Source organism: Panthera pardus, unplaced genomic scaffold, assembly GCF_024362965.1.
Source record: "Panthera pardus isolate Hobbes unplaced genomic scaffold, ASM2436296v1 HiC_scaffold_13, whole genome shotgun sequence".
Lineage (NCBI taxonomy): Eukaryota > Metazoa > Chordata > Mammalia > Carnivora > Felidae > Panthera > Panthera pardus.
In genome coordinates this window covers 159127734-159146107 of record NW_026526688.1, presented here as the reverse complement: position 1 = coordinate 159146107, position 18374 = coordinate 159127734, and the positions used below count along the sequence as shown (strand labels likewise).

The 18374-nt window shown below is 44.1% G+C and overlaps 1 protein-coding gene across 1 annotated transcript in view; it reads right to left on the bottom strand.

Annotated features, from left to right (window-relative positions):
* IGFBP7 (insulin like growth factor binding protein 7) overlaps positions 1-16277 on the bottom strand; it is a 72198-nt gene extending 55921 nt beyond the window's left edge. The window contains exon 1 of the mRNA XM_019469010.2: positions 15743-16277. Coding sequence (XP_019324555.1) covers positions 15743-16217 — 475 coding nt within the window. The 5' untranslated portion in view covers positions 16218-16277. The remainder of the gene's footprint in view (positions 1-15742) is intronic.
* Between the last annotated feature and the right edge of the window lie 2097 nt (positions 16278-18374).

Here is an 18374-nt window from a genome sequence, read left to right as displayed (position 1 = left end):
AATGTTCATACCTTTGAATCATAATTCCAATGTGACGTCTACTCTAAAGATGTAATGAAGAAAGAAGACCTTTATGTCCAAACATGAGAATTTAAAGGTTATTTTTGACAGAGGAAAACTGAAATGAATTATGATTCATTCTAATGACCATATAGCATTATAAATGACATTTATAACATAAACACATGGAGGATAGTTATAAATGAAAAACAAGATGTAAAAAAACATGGATAACACTATTTAAATAATTATATATGTCTAGAAAAACACTAGAATGAAGTACAGTAAAATATGGAACGGGTACAATAAAAAGATTAATAATGATGGTCTTTATTTCAATGAATTCCACAAGTTTCCATGATGTTTGTTTTTCTTGAGTAACAAAAAAGATATTAATTGAAAACAAAATTAAATTAGCTCACATTCCCAGAACACACATAAACTTCACAACAGCTGAAATTAATTAACAAGGATAAGTAAAGTCTAGAATTTAAAACCTACCGTAGTTTGTCCAAAAAGCTAGACATCTGACAATGGATCGCTAACAGCAAAATAGTATCCTCGTGGTCTCAATGGGTCATTTGCATCTATTTAAAATTTTGCTTTTACACATTTGCCAGGGAACTAGGTAGAAGAGAATTTACTACATTTGGTTTTCTCAGTGTTTACCAAGGTAAACATAATCGTTAAGATTCTTTTGGATCAATATTCTATCCTTAACTCAATTCTGAGCAAACAAACATAAAATTCATTTGTCTCCCACTCCAGAATGTCACTTTGGGCAAAGTCATAACTAAGTCATTTATATACTCCACATCTAGCCATCGTTACATTATTTATAAGCTCATGAAGTCTGTAATTAAATTATAATGTATTTGTAGGCTACAAATGTGAATGTACCTTTGTGCGTTTTTTCCATTCCAGTAGAAATTGCATTGAAAATATACCCTTCTAATTATTAAAAAAAAGAGAGAGAAAGAGAGAGAGATGAGGGGTAGGTGTATATTCTTTGCTCCTATGCATTTTTATTGACCTTTTATTTTAATTTAGTCTAACTGCCTCTTCTGGCTTGCTACACTTCACACACCACCAGACAGACCACAGCTTTGTAGGCTCCTTTGGAAAGGGGCATTATCTTTCTCATCACTGCAAATTTCCTTATTATGGCACTTAGCACACAGCATTTACAAAAAGGTACTTGACATGACTCATAGGGAATCATTACAATATTCTACTTCTAATGACAGTGATGATCCAGGTAACCTTTGCTTCCTGAGTTAAGTGATGGGTGAACCCAGATGAGCCAGGACACAGCCTAATTGCTGAGTGTACATCTAGAGAGGAAGGAGAGGGCTGGTTTGGGGTGAAGAATCGTGCCTGCAAGCCTGGCTCTGTGTGAGGGAAAGGTCATGCAGGAGGCTCTAGCTGGGGGGAGGGCTGGAGAGAGAAATGGGAGGGACTTTCCTGCTGTCCCTATAAAAACATAGTAAAACCTATACTTCTTACTAACACCTGTAGAATGGGAATCCTGCTTGCAGATGCACGAAGGGCAAAAACAGAAGCCTGTCATGGGTACAGTTGACAATAGGGATAGCATATGTATTTGTTAAATTGGATGCAGAGTCCAACAATTATCTACTAAGTACCTGCTCTGTGCCCAGAATGGTTATATGCCTTGGGACACACCAAGAAAGAGTGACCCATAGTGTGCTCTGCCTTCAGAAACCTGACAGTTCCCTAATGCTTGTCACTGATCTATTTCCAACAGTTGATCCTTATTATTCATGGATTCCGTATTTGTGAAGCCACCTACTCACTAAAATTTGTAACCCCCAAATCATTTTTGTATGTGCAGACTGGCGAAAAACAAAACAAAACAAAATCTGAGGTCCCAAACTGCTTTGTTTCTACTTTCATACTGTAAACAAGTATCCCCTTCACAGACTTTTTATTTTTTATTTTTATTTTTGTGTTTTATGTTGGTGACCTCGCTGTTTAAAATGGTGCTGAGTTGATCGGTTGGTTGAGTATCTGACTCTTGGTTTCAGCTCAGGTCATGATCTCATGGTTTGTGAGTTAGAGCCCTGCACTGGGCTCTCTGCTGACGGCATGGAGCCTGCTTGGGATTCTGTCTCTCTCTCTGTCTACCACTCCCTGTCTCAAAAATAAACAAACATTTAAAATGGTCCCCAGGTATAGTGTTAAAGTGCTGTCTAGTGTTCTAAGCAAAAAAGGGTTATGTGTCTTACAGAGAAAAATGTGTGTTAGATAAGCTTCATTTAGGCAGGAGTTATAGGTTGTTGGCCGCGAGTTCAATGTGAACGAATCAATATATATTGAGGTGTCTATAAGCAGAAACATAAAGCAAAGCTGTGTACTGATTGGTTAACAAAAATGTGATCAGGAACTTAACTGTGTTGCCCCTAAGAGCAATGGTTCAGTACTTAGTACACTAATTCAGCATTTGTAGGACTTTGTAAGAACTACCATTAATAATGAGAATGAACTGAATTTGTGACTTCCTCTATTGCTATTTAACGGAAGGGGAAAGCAGATGAGAATTAAGCTTTATTAAGGGCCAACTGTGGGCCAAACACTGTGCTAAACATTAACTCATGTAACTCTCATAACCAATTTGTGAGGCAGGTAATATCTTCATTTTACAGATGAGAATACTGATGATCAGAGAGGTTAAGTAAATTTCCCAAGGTCACACAGCCAGTGGTAGAACAGTATTCCCTAATAATGCCTGGGAGATGATTGGGGGAGATGATAAAATTGAACTGAACATTTGTTCTCAGTCTCAGAGTTTTTGTAATAGTAGGACATAAGTATAAGGGGCAATTTTGGAAGATGACAATGAGGAAGAGTTCAGCCAAGTGACAAAAGATTCTCCTCTAGGTTGGGGGACCTAGAAGCTGGACAGTCACCTCTCCCTGTTAGAGATTCTGAGGGGGGTGAGAGAGGGATGGGCTTCCCCCAGTGTAAAGGTTCTCCTTCCCCACAGGGCACATTATAATCTACTTTTATTCTTTCATTTACACAATAAGTATGTACTGAATACCTACTATCTTATCCCAAGGACTGTTTAGACACTAGAGATTCAACAGTGAACAGATAAAAAGCACCAGGCTCATGGAACTTATGTTCCAGTGACAATTTTTTCTTTCTTTTTTTTTATTTTGAGAGAGAGGAGGAGGGGGAGGGGCAGGAAAAGAGGGAGAGAGAAGCCCAAGGAGGTCCTGAACTGTCAGCATGGAGCCCGACGTAGGGCTTGAACTCACAAACTGTGAGATCATGACCTGAGCTGAAATCAAGAGTCTGACGCTTAACCAACTGGGCCACGCGGGCACCCCTAGTGACAGAATTAAAAGATTGAGTTGTGTGGCTTTAGATTACTATTTTTCTTAAAGTACTGTGGTACTCCAATTTTTATTAATACCAACAAATACTGACAGTTGTAGAAATATTTCCATTCTGTCTGACTCAGATAACAGCACTGAAATGGCCAAGGAGATAAGCAGCAGCCAAACCACCATGCTGCTTGCGTTATCCTGAGTGTTCATGATTTCTAGGGCTTCCATTTCCCACAGTGAACTAGATATTCTGAAAAGTTGTCCTGCTGCGAAACATTACATGCTGGATAAGTGCAGGAAAAATTGGCTCATCATTATTATAATTATCCTAATGAAATGGTGCACACCCAGTCACTTGAAGTCTTTTTAGAACAATGCTTCTGAACCTGGCCTGGACATTAAATCAGCTGGGAGCTTTCAAAAGGCCTGCTGCCCAGGTTACATGCAAACCAATTAAATAAGAATCTTGGAGTAGAAGTCAGGCATCAGAATTTTATAAAACTCCCCAAGAGATTCTGATGTCCTGCCAAGGTCAAGAATCACCGCTTTAGAATGGGATAGAGCACACGATGTACATGGAGAGTTGGTGGTCCCAGTGTTTTGTCAACTTTACTCACAATTGCTGAAGCTGGTAGGTCTGAAAAGTTATCCAGCATCTTAAATTTCCTCTCCATACCCTCATCTTCTGCTCTCCACCCTATGCTGGGAGGTGGATGGCATCACTTTTCAGGTAGATGCAAAGAACCAACCTAAGTGGGTACCTTCCTGAGTCTAAGTATTCCCGTTTATAGTTAAGTGTTTTGATTTTTTTAAAACTAGTTCCTGCTGAGGTACATGTAAAAGCCAAAGAAGAGACACATGAATTGCAAACAAAGAAGAGACACAAATTCCACAAGTCTCCAAAGTCAAGGATAATACCCAATAGGTACCTAATAAATATTAATCATACTCTCCCTCTGCCAATCTCAGTGATTTTGGTTCATATTCTTTTTTGTAGCCAATTATCTCCAGGTTTTTTGTTTTTTATATGAACCAAACAACAAAACACAAAAACATTTTCGATGTATGCAGGGAAGAGACAGACCAATCATTACTTAAGTGTCCTTTGAATCTAAAATGTCCTCTATACTTGAAAGGTGCTCTCAGGAAAAAAAAAAAAAAAAAAAAAAAGGGTGTGACATGAAAGATGGAAATACTCCATGTTGTAAAGCAAAGTGAACCCTCTGGCCAGCACCCTGGGTGGTTACTTGCATTTGACTCTGGGGTCTCAGAGATGGAGCACGGCTCTCTGTCCTGGAATCCTTGAAGAACAATAACAAGAGCTAGATGAAAGTTTCCAGGGATTTGGTTATAAGAACATTACCCTGACATTTTGTTTGCAGAGTTCTAAACACAGGTTTCAGATCTAACTTGGAGATACACAGGGCGGTATTACATTTGGATTGATCAAGTAAGACATAATACATCACAGTCAAGGTGCTTATAAACTAACTCGTACCAGGGCTTATAATGCTAGGAACAACAAAAACTGAAATGAAACAGCATTTAATGAGACTTCTATGTGCCAGGTACTGAAGCTTTTCATGTATTACCTCACTTAAGCTCCCAACAACCCTAAGTGGCAGACATTATTATTACACCAGTTTTGCAAGTAAGAAAAATATGAATCAAGGAGGTTTGGGTCACACAAGTAGTTAAGTGGCAAAGGGGGATTTGACTCATGTGGTCTGATTCCCAAGTTCACATCCTTAACCATTCTGCTGCATTTTCCTCACTTGTATCAAATTTTGGCTGCTGGGTGACCAGAAATCATAAGAGTTGAAGACAACTGGTAGGGTCAGGCCTGGGATCAGCCTTGGAGACCTATCAAGCCCATGGTTATGGGGTTATGGCTGTCTCCCCTTCCTCCTGGACTGGGCCGGAGAGGGGCTCTACTGGGTTTGGGCTGATGCATGGAATAAGTGAGGATCCTAAAGTACCTGAAAAAACTTCAACCCAAAGCAGCATCAAGAAAAGAAGGGACAACCGTCTCCTGGATAACATGGACCTTTCAGAGGTAGCATGCCAATGTTTGGCTTATTTGCTATCTATGGGAGAATGCCACATGTGGTTCTAAGTCTGGGGATGGAATTGGGGAGGCACACTGAGCAGTGTTCACCGTGCATCAAGTTGCTGGCCAAGCTTTGTAACTAACAAAGGGCTGGGACTGGAGAGAAAACCACATTTCTTTGTGCTCAGTCAGGAGAAAGGGGCAGCATGCAATGATAGGCCGGGGCGGGCGGGGGGGGGGGGGGGGGGTGGAGAGAGAGAAGAGGGAGAGGAAGAGGGAGAGGAAGAGGGAGAGAGAGAAAAGAAAGACACCTCCAAGGAAGCAGGAGTGAGGAAGAGGGAGAGGAAGAGGGAGAGAGAGAAAAGAAAGACACCTCCAAGGAAGCAGGAGTGAGGGAGGGGCTGCTCACTTTCCCATATCACAACCAGGTCCAAAAGGCCTGCCCCTGCCCCAACAGTTCTCTTCTAGTGAACCAAAGCCTTGGTGGGGCACAAAGAGCTGAGCTGCATCAGCCTCTCCCGCCTGCTCCGCAGCACAGATCTGAGGCACACCTGTGCACAGTGGGGCCTCTGGCTCCGAAGCTCTGGCCCATCAAAACTTGGCAGCTTCTTGCTCTCCGCCCCAGCCTGCCCTCTCCAGCTGGGCTGGGCATCTCTAATAAGCAGCCTCTCTGCATGGATCGCCTCGCCTCACCTCACCTCCTGTAACTCAGAGCGGCGCTGCTGCCTAAGCATTTCAAGCTCAGTCACATGCTCTACGGCTTCCTGGGGGGGGGGGGGGGGGGGGAAATTCCTTCGGAAGCCAGGGTTGCTGCGTAATTGCTGCAGCTGCTGCTGAAATCCACTTTCGGATTTCTGTTCCCGGAGCAGAAAGTTCTGAAAGCGCCCGCGGAGAAGGAGCAGGCTTTGCATCCCTGCAGGCTCAGGCTACCCAGACAAATTCCTAAAGCCTCATTTCTGTGTGGTCTCTTTCAAAACCTTCTGAATGTTCCCGGAGATCTATTTCTTGATAAATTTTTTCTCCCTTGCTTGGGGTCAGGCCAGAAGAGAGAACAGATGTCAGATCTAAAGCTTTCCCAATTCAACCACTTGACCACTGGCCAGCTAATCTGCCATGATGTAAATGAAATGTCTTTGAGCCTTTCTTGCTGGGGGGTAGGGTGGAGAGACAAGCCTCCAAAAAAGCTGGAGACATCCCTTTTTCAAGAAAAACAACATGAAAGAACAGGGTGATTGAAGTCAGCTGTATTTCTGCCTGTTAGAATATTAAAGTGCTCTCTCTTTTTTCCTCTCAAAAAGTCAAAATGGATTATGCCAGAGTTCTCAAAACCCCCACAAGGATTTTCCTTCTCTTGCACATGATCACCTGACAAAAAATATGCTTCAGTCTGTAAGGGGAGTAATCCCACAACGAATCCCAACTCAGATGTGCAGTAAATATTATTATCCCAGCTGAGAAAACTGATGCCAGAGTGGTGCCGGGGGTGGGTGTGTGCAGGGGTCAGCCAGCACTCAGAACTAAAATTTCAGGTGAAGGGGAACACTGGAGTGTGTTGACAGTTATCTTAACTGTCTTTTCTCCTTCTTCACCTTACGCGGACTTACCAGAAAGCCTGGCAGATGATCAAACACCATCGAAACAAACGTTATGCTCCCAGAGGTCCTGCTTGGGAAAATATTCATGCTAGCTGCTCCCAGCACACCAGCCCTTCAAAAGCCTCTTGGCTGCAATTGAAGAGACTTTCCAATCTGGCCCTGGAAGGACTGCCACTAGACTGAGCTATCTGTACGCAGCGCCCCTTCGATACATTCTTTTAAGAAATATCATTCTGCGCTGCATGTAATAGGACATTGTAAGGTGAACCACAAAAAGCCAAGTAAACTAAGACATTAACTTTGTTATCATAAAGAATTTCTATTTTATGCTAAAAGAAAGAGCTCTTTTAGAGCTATTTATACAGGGATGTATCATATATCCCCGATCAATTCATCAAAAAGAAACTGTAAGATAAATGTATTAAGGTATTCTACAATGCACTATGTAGAGTTCTTGCCCCCAAAGAATTTAGTCTAGTCAATAAGGACTCTTTACATTTGGTGCTGCACACTTTATAGTGATTTCATATCTGTTTTATACTCTGACATTCACAATAATCCTGTGAAGGAGTACACCAAACTGTGCCTTCATTTATTAAATGCATTACCCTGAAGTTTTGAAGGTGTTGCTTTTTCATAGTAAACTCTACTTTGAACATGTTGGCTTGTCCTTGGCCCTCTTGGTGTAAGTAAGTAACATCATACCACAGGAATGGGGCACTGTCTACACTGAGTTACTAGGTTTGTTTTATCTGGTCTGAACCTACCTACCTACTTTCCTTCCTTTCTCTCTCTCTCTCTCTCTCTTTTTTTTTTTTTTTTCAAGAGAGGGCATAAGTAAGCAAGGGGCAGAGAGAGAAACAGAAGCAGTGCTCGAGCTCACAAACAATGAGATCATGACCTGAACTGAAGTCAGATGCTTAATGGACTGTGCCACCCAGGCGCCCTGGTCTGAACTTTTCTTTTCAGACACAAAAATGCTCTGCAACCTCAACGTGCTTTTGGACGCAGTCCATTTCTGGTTGGTTCCTCTCTCTGGTAACCCACTGCTTGGTGGAGGCATTGAGAGAGGTGGGGCTATTGCTCAATCCAGCTTTTTCTTTTTTGATTTTGGGGGCTTCAAGCCCAGTGCTGAGCCCAATGTGGGGCTTGAACTCACCACCCTGAGATCAAGGCCTGAGCTGAGGGATGCTTAACAGACTGAGCTGTCCAGGCACCCCTCCAGCTGTTTCTAATAACCTCACCTAGCTTTCCTTTGTAGAACGGTAAAGTTGATTCAACAAATTAGCTTTTTCTAAGGCACCAGATCATTTTGCCACTAATCCAACTTGAGAAAAAAAGAGTTCAATTATTTAACTCATCAATTTTAAGTAAAAATAAATAAACAAACATTTCCCCCCTCCCCCACGTTATCAACCCTAGCTTTCTTCTACAGACCTCTTCACTTTCTTGTGTAGGCTTTGTGGGGGTAGTGGGGTGCTGGTCTTAACGGACCTCAAAAACCCACCCAGAACAGCTTTCCTTAGCTATTTCTAGTCCTTCCCACCCACCCTCCTAAAGAATAAAGGTCTCCCTGCAAAATCTTTAAAATTGCCTAATATAAGCTAACATTCATTTACACACTCACGTCTTCTTCCATCTCAAATCTTTCTAACAGTGCTGCCCTGGATCTAAATTACAAAAAAAGGTTACATTCATATGGTCCCTGGCTTAAAAGTTCTTTTGACGATAGTTCAGGGTTCCTTTTTAGTAAAGCTGCCAAAAACAAGATGTTGTCTTACAATTAAAAACACAGATGAGGTGAGATCATTTGTGGGGTAGCTTGAGGTAAAGGAAGCACTATAATCTTATCCACTGTGGGCAGGAATTTAGAGTGAAGGAAGGCTGGCCGGCCTTGGACTCCATCCAGGAGAGTTTTGTCGCTAAACTACCCAAAGAGAGCCTTATAAGGCAGTCTCTTGTAGAAGGCAAGTCTGCAGTAAACCGGAGAGCAGGCTCGTGGGGAAGGATGGAAATCCTATTTAGCGGTGTCAATAAATGCCTGATCAGCTCAATCATTCCATCTCACAGGCCCAGGGTATAAAAGATTTTTAAAGTTATAACAACCTCTTCTACATGTTTCCTCTCCTCACTGAGGTGATCTCTCAGCTCCCCAAAGAGAATCTTTCAAACTGAATTCTCCAGACTCCCATATGAGCATGTTATGGTATTCAACAGTTTTTACCAGCAAGTTCTTCCTACTGTGTATTCTAAATGTGCCTCATGGCTACTTAATTCCAGGCCTTTTAATTCCATCTCCTGAGGAACTGTAGAACAGTAGGTCAGGCACCTTCCACTTAACAACTAATTCCCAACCATGAAGAAACATTAACTTGTTCTTTGGATTATTTTCCTCCAAAAGAATCTTAAGTCCTTTAAGACCCCTTTGGCAAGGCTGCCTATTTTCTTTTCTAAAGCTTCTTCAGGTTTTCAAATCCTTCCTAAAATGCAATGATTAAAACTAGGTAAACTAAAAATGAACCAGTGATTCACTTAACTTTCTAGAAGTTTCTGTGCTCAAGAAGGGCAAATGAGGCCAGAAAAAATTTTAAAGCATTTCTGTTGGTCTGGGGTAGACTTTTTGGGAGGTGACATTTTCTGTTTCTGATCTGAAAGCAGACGGAGGAATGGGAATTGTGGGCGAGAGAGGAAGAGCTTCCTGAAATGAGCAAGTGGGTTATAATTTGGGAGCAGGGCTAGCTAATGAGCAGAGGATGTGTGGGTACTTTGTAAGGAGTCATTTATAAGAAAAAAGCACAGTACAATGGGCTTGTCTCTGCCAAGCAACACACAGCTTGCCATGGCAGGTTAAGAGCCCGGATTTGACCATGCTTCTAAGATCTGAGAAACGTAAGGTCTTGTGAAGAAGTCTAGGCAGCTCTTGCTGGGATTATTCTAACAGCCTCCTAATGGCAGTCTCTGACTACAGTCTTGCCCCTCTTCCAATCCCATTCTAAGGGTGGCCAACACAGATTTTTAAAAGGCATAAATCCAATGTTATCACCGAATAGGTCCCTCAGCTCTGGTGATCACCTCTAAACTTCAATGCATCTAAACTTCTCCATCCTTGGGGTCAAGTGTTCAGCGGTCACCTCTGCTCTCCAGTTCTGCGAGGCAGCCCTATGGAACCATGTGCTATTCCTTCTGCTGCTAATGCTCTTCTCTCCATTCTAAGTCCGTTCCAACCCCCATGCTAGCTCTTCTCCAGCCAATTCCTTTACATCCCCATCTCAGGACCTTACTCTTCCAGGAAGTCATTCCTGGCCCTTTTTCTACAAGTTTGGGTTAAGGATTCCCCTCATCTGGGCTCTGTGGCCATCTTTATGGTATAACTGTTAGTTTACAAAGCATTGCATGGACTTCCATTCCCCCCATCCCTGGAGATAAACCAGACCATTAGTAATCTCATTTAAGTTTCAAATCCCTATTCCAACTTTCAGTGAAGTTCTACAATTCTGGTACCAGTGGCAATGTGTTTTTTCCACGCCACCAAGCAATTCTTTGATAGCAGCTGTGTGTCCTACTGTTCAACTCTTTTCTGACACTATCTACCTAGAGATAGTGTTAGATCATACAGCTCGGTCCCACAAGACTGCACTCCCACTTCCGATGCCTATCCCAAGTCCAGTTGGTCACCTGTGCTTCTGCCTGGCCATAACTGGGTTCCAACGACTCCCTCTCCTTGGTTCAATGGATTGCTAGAATGCTCACAGAATTTAGAGAAACACTTTACTTACAAAATTACCAGTTTATTACAAAAGGATGTAACTCAGGAACAGCCAGACAGGAGAGATATACAGGGCAAGGTATGGGGACAGGGGTACAGAGTTCCCATGCCCTCTCCAGGAGGGCCATTCTCCCAGCATTTCCACATGTACACCAGCAGGGAAGTTCTCTGAACCCATCCTTTTGGGTATTTGTGGAGGCTTTGTTACATAAGCATGCCTTAATGATTCGATGACAATCATTGGTGATCTCCAGCTCCTCTTCCCTTCCAGGGGGTGACGAGTAGGCCTGAAAGTTCCAACCCTTTAGTCATGTGGTTGGTTCAACTGGCAACCAGCCCCCAACCACAGTCCCAAAGTAACTCATTAACATACAAAAGACACCCCACCACTCTCCATACCTCGGAAATTCCAAGGGTTTTAGGAGCTTTGCAGCAGAAACAGGGAGGAAGATCACATATTTATTATTATAAATCACGATATCACAAGTTCATAACTCATTGAAGGACAGTAACAGAACATGGACATTTGAATGATTATCAAAATAAAGTGAGCCTAAAATGAGCTTCTCAAAGAACAAATGTTTAAAGTCCATCAAATAAAATGAGTTTCTGAAAACCAAAGTCTTTTACTAAAGCTTCTTCCATTTGCAGAACAGTTTCTGTGGCTCTGAACCTAATTCTTAACCACCAAAGGATGGAGAAATGTTGGGATTTTGGGGGGGGGGGGGCGGGGAAGTGACCACCTAATGTTAAGAGTTCAGGATAAGAGAGGAAGAGGAGTCTAAGGTCAGATGTATTCCTGGGCCTAGACTTCAGAAAGGCAGAATATACAAGAAAAGAGAACAGACAAGCAGGAGAGTCCACAGCCTGCATTTCCAAACAGGAAGGCCCTTTCTTACGTGGATTCCTTTGTTTAATCAACAAATATTTATAAAGCGTCCAATAGCCAGCTACTGTGTTTATAAATAATTATAAGACAGCGTCCCTCTTTTAGGATGCTCCTATGAGGAAAACAGACATCCAAAGAGCCCTTTGGTAGGGGTGGGGGGGGGCACCTGGGTAGCTCACTTGGTTAAGTGTCCAACTTCGGCTCAGGTCATGATCTCATGGCTCATGAGTTTGAGCCCCATATTGGGCTCTAATGACAGCTCAGACAGAGCCCGAAGCCTGCTTTGGATTCTGTGTCTCCCTCTTTCTATCTGCCCTTCCCCTGCTTGTGCTCTCTCTCAAAAATGAATAAACATTAAAAAAAAAAATTAAAAAAAAAAAAGAGTCTCTTTGGTTGTTCCCCCCCCCCCTTTTTCCCTTCCCATATATTCATCTATTTCACAACACTGAACCTTAACAACAACTCTGAGATAGGTATGATTATAATCCTTATATTAAGGGTGAGGAAACCCAGGCCCAAAGAGGTGAAATAACTTGCTTAAGGATCAGTAAGTGACAGTTACAATTCACACCCAGGGAGTTTGGTTCTAGAGCTCAGTGTCTTAACTATTCTGCCAGAATGCCTCTTGCTTATATACACACAGCATATGTGCAATAAATATTGTTGAAAAAGGACTGGAAGCCTACCGAGAACTGAAGGACATCATTAAGGGGGTAGAGGGTGGGTGGAGTCAGGGGAGTCAAGGAGCTTCATGGAGAAAGGGTCAGGCGCTGATCTTGAAGGCCTAATGTTCAAAGGGCGGAAAGACCAGTGAGGCCAAGGGGGTGACTGTGAACAACAGCAAATAGCAACACTTACTGCAGCTGGACCATGACTGGGTTGGAGGGAAGAGGCCAAAAGAATACAGTTATGGTAAAGAGCCTCATTCGTCTTGATAGGTGGTTTGAATTTAGTCCTGGAAATGCTAAACACAGAGACTCTTAAAGAATTCTGGGGCACCTGGGTGGCTCAGTCATTAAGCATCTGACTTCAGCTCAGGTCATGATCTGATGGTTCATGAGTTCGTGTCCCACATTGGGTGAGTCCCACTTCTCTCTCTCTTTGCCCCTTGCTCATTTGCGCCCTCTCTCTCAAAAAAATATAACAACAACAAAAAAAAACACCAATGAATTCTGATTCCACAATTAAAAACTGTGAGGGAGAAGGAGGGGAGGGGACCCAAAGGGACCAACGTGGTTGAAACGGAATTGCCAAGAAGCTCGGATTTAAAGGACCAGGAACAAAAGGTGTTAATCAAGAACTGGAATAAAGGAGCACCACGTTCTCTTCCAACCGTGAGATATTAATATATATATCTCAGCACCTATGTTAACTTTTTATTTTTTTTAAGTTTATTTATTTATTTTGAGAGAGGGAGAGAGAGAGCACACGCACGCACAAGTCGGGATGAGGCAGAGAAAGAGGGAGAGAGAATCCCAAGCAGGCTCCACACTCAGTGCAGAGCCTGTCATGGGGCTCGAACTCACGAACCTCAAGATCATGATCTGAGCTGAAATCAAGAGTCAGATGCTTAGCCAACTGAGCCACCCAGGTGTTCCTATATTAACCCTTTATTAAACTGAATTGTCACATCCCCTCTTCCAGTTATGACTTCAGGGACTTCAATAAGATCTAATGACACTAAATGCATGATGGCAGTTCCAAGCTTTCAGATCATTATCTTTCAGACATACTTTCAAGAAGATGGCTTTGCCTCTTATCACAGGTACAGAAAACAAGCAGACTAAGATCTTTTCCCCAGACAGTGGGTAAGTGGTAATCTCAGAAAAGAAGAGGATGATTGGGAGTATCTCCAGCGCCCCAAGGAAGGCGCACAGGGAGGGGAGACTGCAACCTGTGTGGATACGTTAATTAGCGGGACCAGATCTGTTCTGTGCATCCCCAGCTGTAGAACATCTAGCATAGTGCTAACACCAGCTATCTGCTCAATAAATGTTGGTTAGTGAGATCAGCAGGAATGTCCCCTTCCTCTCAACACTCGAGGAAGCATAACTTGAAATTCCTCTCAGGGTAGAAATGGCTGGAGGAACCTAGAAAACGCATTTCCTATTCTTTGCAAAGCCCCAGTACTAAATGGCACGGAAATAAATGGCACTCTGTCAGATTTGCCTCTGTAGCTGTCAAAACACATCCACATCAGGAGAAATATATTAGGAGATACGGTTTTAGTCCCATTTGTCTCTGCTGTAGACAAGCACACTGGTAGACCTCACATTCTTTTCTGCTTTCTCTGACATTCTCCTACAAATGGTCCCAGGCACCACACCCCCATCTCTAGATTCAGACTGGGAAGAAAAGGCTAATTTTGTCAAGGTCTCCAGTTTTGGACGCTATTTCACTTAACATCTTCCTAAACAAAAAGAAAAACCAGGTCCACATCTTCAAGGGGTTTGCAGTCTGGAAAGATGCTGGGGAACGGGGTGTACATGGTAATGAGGTGATAGGATTAGTTCTCTACAACTATCACTCTCAAGATTTTATAATCCCACTGTGCGTTTAGAGACACAAATAGCAAGAGAGAAAAAGGGATAAAACTAGCTACGGGCTAGAATTGACAACAATGCTTAAACAATCCCCAAGCTAACCTTTGGCTGTGATAAGCAAGTCCCAATGATCTGGAAAGACTGTGGGGAAAAATTCCCCTTAGAATGTTTATAAGAAAATCTCAGTATTTGGAAGGAGTTTTTAAACGATGCACATTTCTCTTTTCAAGATATGACTGATAAAAGAGATCCAAAAAAACAAATGACTGTTTCTGTTGGAAAAGTATATGAATTATTTTGGGTTGTGATTTTCCAAGTTCAAGGTAATGATGGTAATATAAATAGTCCACAGTAAGTTACATGATTTAAAGCTTTCAATAGTGAACTCTGAGATGAGTGACATACGACCTATCAGAGTATGGGCTTCTGGGAAAAACTCTAAAAAAAGAACTATTTGGAAAGTGTGGAGAAAGTCTGAGCTGTGCTTAAAGAAGCAACTGCTTCTGTCATTTCAGGAGAACTGCCTCCCTCCCTTTTGCTGTGTTGGCTGGGGCTAGGAGAGGGACTGCCAAGGTTGGATCTCTCTAACATTTCCCTATGGAAAATGTTATTTCAGACAGAGTTAAAAATCTCCGAGGTTTTTTTCCCCTTACAAGTCCAGACTCTTATTTATTTTCCCCTTTCATTTATGGCAAGTTTGGATCTGTCTGGAATAAAATAAATGATTAAACATAACCTCAAAGGCATTCCTGCCGAACAGTGCATCCTGGGGACGAATTACACAAAAAAAAGGGACAAGAAAGAAAAACAAAATGGTCATAAGGTTCACAGTATAAACTACATCATAAAAACATTCTTCAAAGAGTTTGCACTTTTTGCCCACAAATAATTAGCTAGTTAGATTATTGTTTGAGAATCTTTAATTTCCAGTAAGTGAATTACTTTCTCTAACATTAAGAGACCATGAAATCCAATTTTTAAAATTCTTACAATCTAGCCAGTTAAACGTGGGACAAATAACTTCTCTGACAGTACTTTACTTTGTATTTCAGCGTCAAACTCTTCCCCCTTCACTCTTGATTTCACTTCTATATCCACACAAGCCAAGAAAGAAGGACGAGAAAATGACATCTCTGGGTTTCCAAAAGAATGGGGGCAGCTTTTGCTTATCGACTTGCCAGCTGTCAGTATGAGCTGGGTCGCGGGAGTCTTGTGGTGCCAGAAAAACTTTTCTATACATACACTCGCCCCGCAAAACCTCACTTCTTGGCGCACGCAACAAGCTTCCAAAATAAAACCCCGAGAGAGAGAGAGAGAGAGAGAGAGAGAGAGAGAGAGAGAGAGAGAGAGAGAGAGAGAGAGGGGGCGTTGCCTATGCCTCCTAGCCTCTCAGAGGCGCCCAAATCCTCCCCTCGGATCCGTCTCCCGGATGCCCAGGGAAGTATCCCGGGGCACAACGGCCGAGTACGCCCCGCCGGGTCTGACCCGCGAGGGGGCGCGCGGCCGATGGGGCAGGGTTGGAAGGGAAAGCGCTCGTGCCCACCTTGCTCGCAGGTGCCCTTGCTGACCTGGGTGATAGCCTTCTCCCCGCGGCTCTCGGCCCTCAGGCTGGCGGCGCGCAGCTGGCACCCGCTGGAGTAGGTGATGCCGTCGCTACCGCACACCGGGTAGCGGCTCTTGCACACGCACACGCCGCTCACCCCCGGGCCGCCGGCTGCTGCCCCGGCTTTACCCTTCCGCCTCTTGCGGCTCTTCACGCACTCCATGCCCGGCGCGCAGTGCCCCCTGCCGGCGCCGCCGCCCCCGCACGGCTCGCCCTCGCCGCGGGCGCACACCGGGCAGCAGCCACAGGCGTCGCGGGTCTCGCCCAGAGGGCAGCCCCGCGGGGGCAGGGGCGGGCAGGCGGCCGGCTCGCAGGGGCCGCAGACGTCCGAAGAGGAGGAAGAGGAGAGGGGCAGGAGCAGGAGCAGCAGCCCGGCCGCGCTGAGGAGCAGGGCGCGCAGCGGCGGCCACTCCATGGCTGGGCGCGGAGGCGGCGGGAGCGCGAGTAAGCCTGATCCCGCAGGCTGACGTTTTAAACCCCGCGCCCCGCCCGGCCGGGCCGCGGGAGCCACACCCCAGGGCGGTGAGAGCGCGGCCGCCCCGCCCGCGCCGCGCCTCCCGGGACCGCCGGGCTCCAGCGCGCCCCTGCCGGCGGGGCGGGGCAGGGCATCCGCGCGGGCCCGGGACGCTGGGTCTCCAGTGCTTCCCGCCCCTTAGCCCGGTGCACCGCTCCCCAGTCCCTCGAGGTCGCCGGCAAGGACGGCGGCTCCCTCAGCTTTTGGTTCCTCGCGTCTCTTAGCCCAGTTATACTTCTTAACGACAACAACTTTGCGATTACCCTGTGTTTAATCTATTAAATTCTCCGTGGGCCTGGGAGACCTGAGTCCTAAATTACTCTGAAGTTGGGAAAGCTTTTTAAAGAACAAAACGCCACAGGGTGAGGGGGCGCCTGGATGGGTCAGGAGGTTGCACATCTGGCTGGGTTTTGGCTCAGGTCATGATCTGCTGGTCCTTGGGAACCAGCCCTGCATTGAGCATGGAGCCTGCCTGGGATTCTCTCTCTCCCTCTCTTTCTCTCTCTCTCTCTCTGCTCCTCCCCCACACCGACTCAAAATAAATAAACATTAAAACAAACAAACAAACAAACAAACAAACAAACAAACAAAAAACTCCACATGGGGATTTGTGTCCCTGTTGGCCACAGGCCCGGTGTGGCCTTGGGTGCCAGGCTAAGAAGACAAATCATTGCCAACCACTCCTCTTTTGGGAACCTCATCAATTGACTCCTCCTCCAGTGCTTTTCTATGCCAAATCAAGTTTCAAGTGTGAGTACTGAATCCACAAGAGAGCTGTTTCACCATTTCATTGTCGTAGGTTCCTACTAAATTGTGTTGGAGCTCCATCAAACTTCTCCAGAGAACAGGACACAGCTGGGTGTGCCACTGAGGCACCTGAAGAAATGGTAAACCCATGAAGTTTTTGATATTAAACACCTGACATTTCCTCCTCAGCCTTTCTGTAAAATGCTCTGCAAACTTAACCTTAAAGCCTCTTTTTCCAAGAGTATGCCCTTCAAATCCCTCCTATCCATTTAAATTCTTTACATTTTTATTGAACATACAACATTGCAATGTGCATGATTCTGCATGTCCTTTTAGTTCTCTTTTTTCTTAGCATAAATTCAAGGATTTGTAGGATTGCTAACTCAAAGTGTGTGATTCATGATGCCACCAGCAATATATGGCTGTCATTCTCACCAGCCTTACTAGCATTATTGTAAACTTTTTTGGAAATTAAATAATCATAAAATTTATTTGGGGAATAAAAAAACAAGCACCTTTCAATCCAGAAAACCTAGCACTGCTTTTTGGCCTCTCCTTAGAAATATTCTGGAAAAGTGGCACTTTTTTTTTTTTTTTAAGGTCATATGTTGACATGACCATTGTTTTTTTTTTTTTTTCTTTTCTTTTTTTTTTTTGAGAGGGAGAGAGAGAGAGAGAGAGAGACAGCGTAAGCAGGGGAGTAGCAAAGAGAGAAGGAGACACAGAATCCGAAGCGGACTTCAGGCTCTGAGCTGTCAGCACAGGGCCCGACTTGGGGCTTGAACTCATGGACAGCGAGATCATGACCTGAGCCAAAGCTGGATGCTTAACCGACTGAGCCACTCAGGCACCCTGACATGACCGTTGTTTATAAAAGGATGAAAAGTCTTTGGAGCAGAGTTTTCCTAAATATTCTTGCCTTTGTCCCACTATAAGAGATATAGTTTACATGACCCAGTGTAAGTCCCAAATTGAAACAAATGTGGAGTGAGCTCTGATATTTCCTGTTATGTTGCAACATTATGAACTCACTGGTAAAGGTCCACTAAGTTGATGATGACCCACTATAACTACCTATCATAGATTTAGGTTGCCTAGAAGTGGACCCTGAGAACAAGGATTCCAGTGCATATAGTTTACCTGAGAGGCCACATGAGGAACACCAGTTGCATGGGGTTTGGGGATGGAGGTGTTGGGAGTGGGCAGAAAGGGAAGACAGACAATAAAGGTGCTTATTAAGTTAGCTCCCAGGTGGGCTATGCAGCCAGATGAAGCCTTCAGGCTCTACAAGTTTGTGGGTGGGTGGGAGGG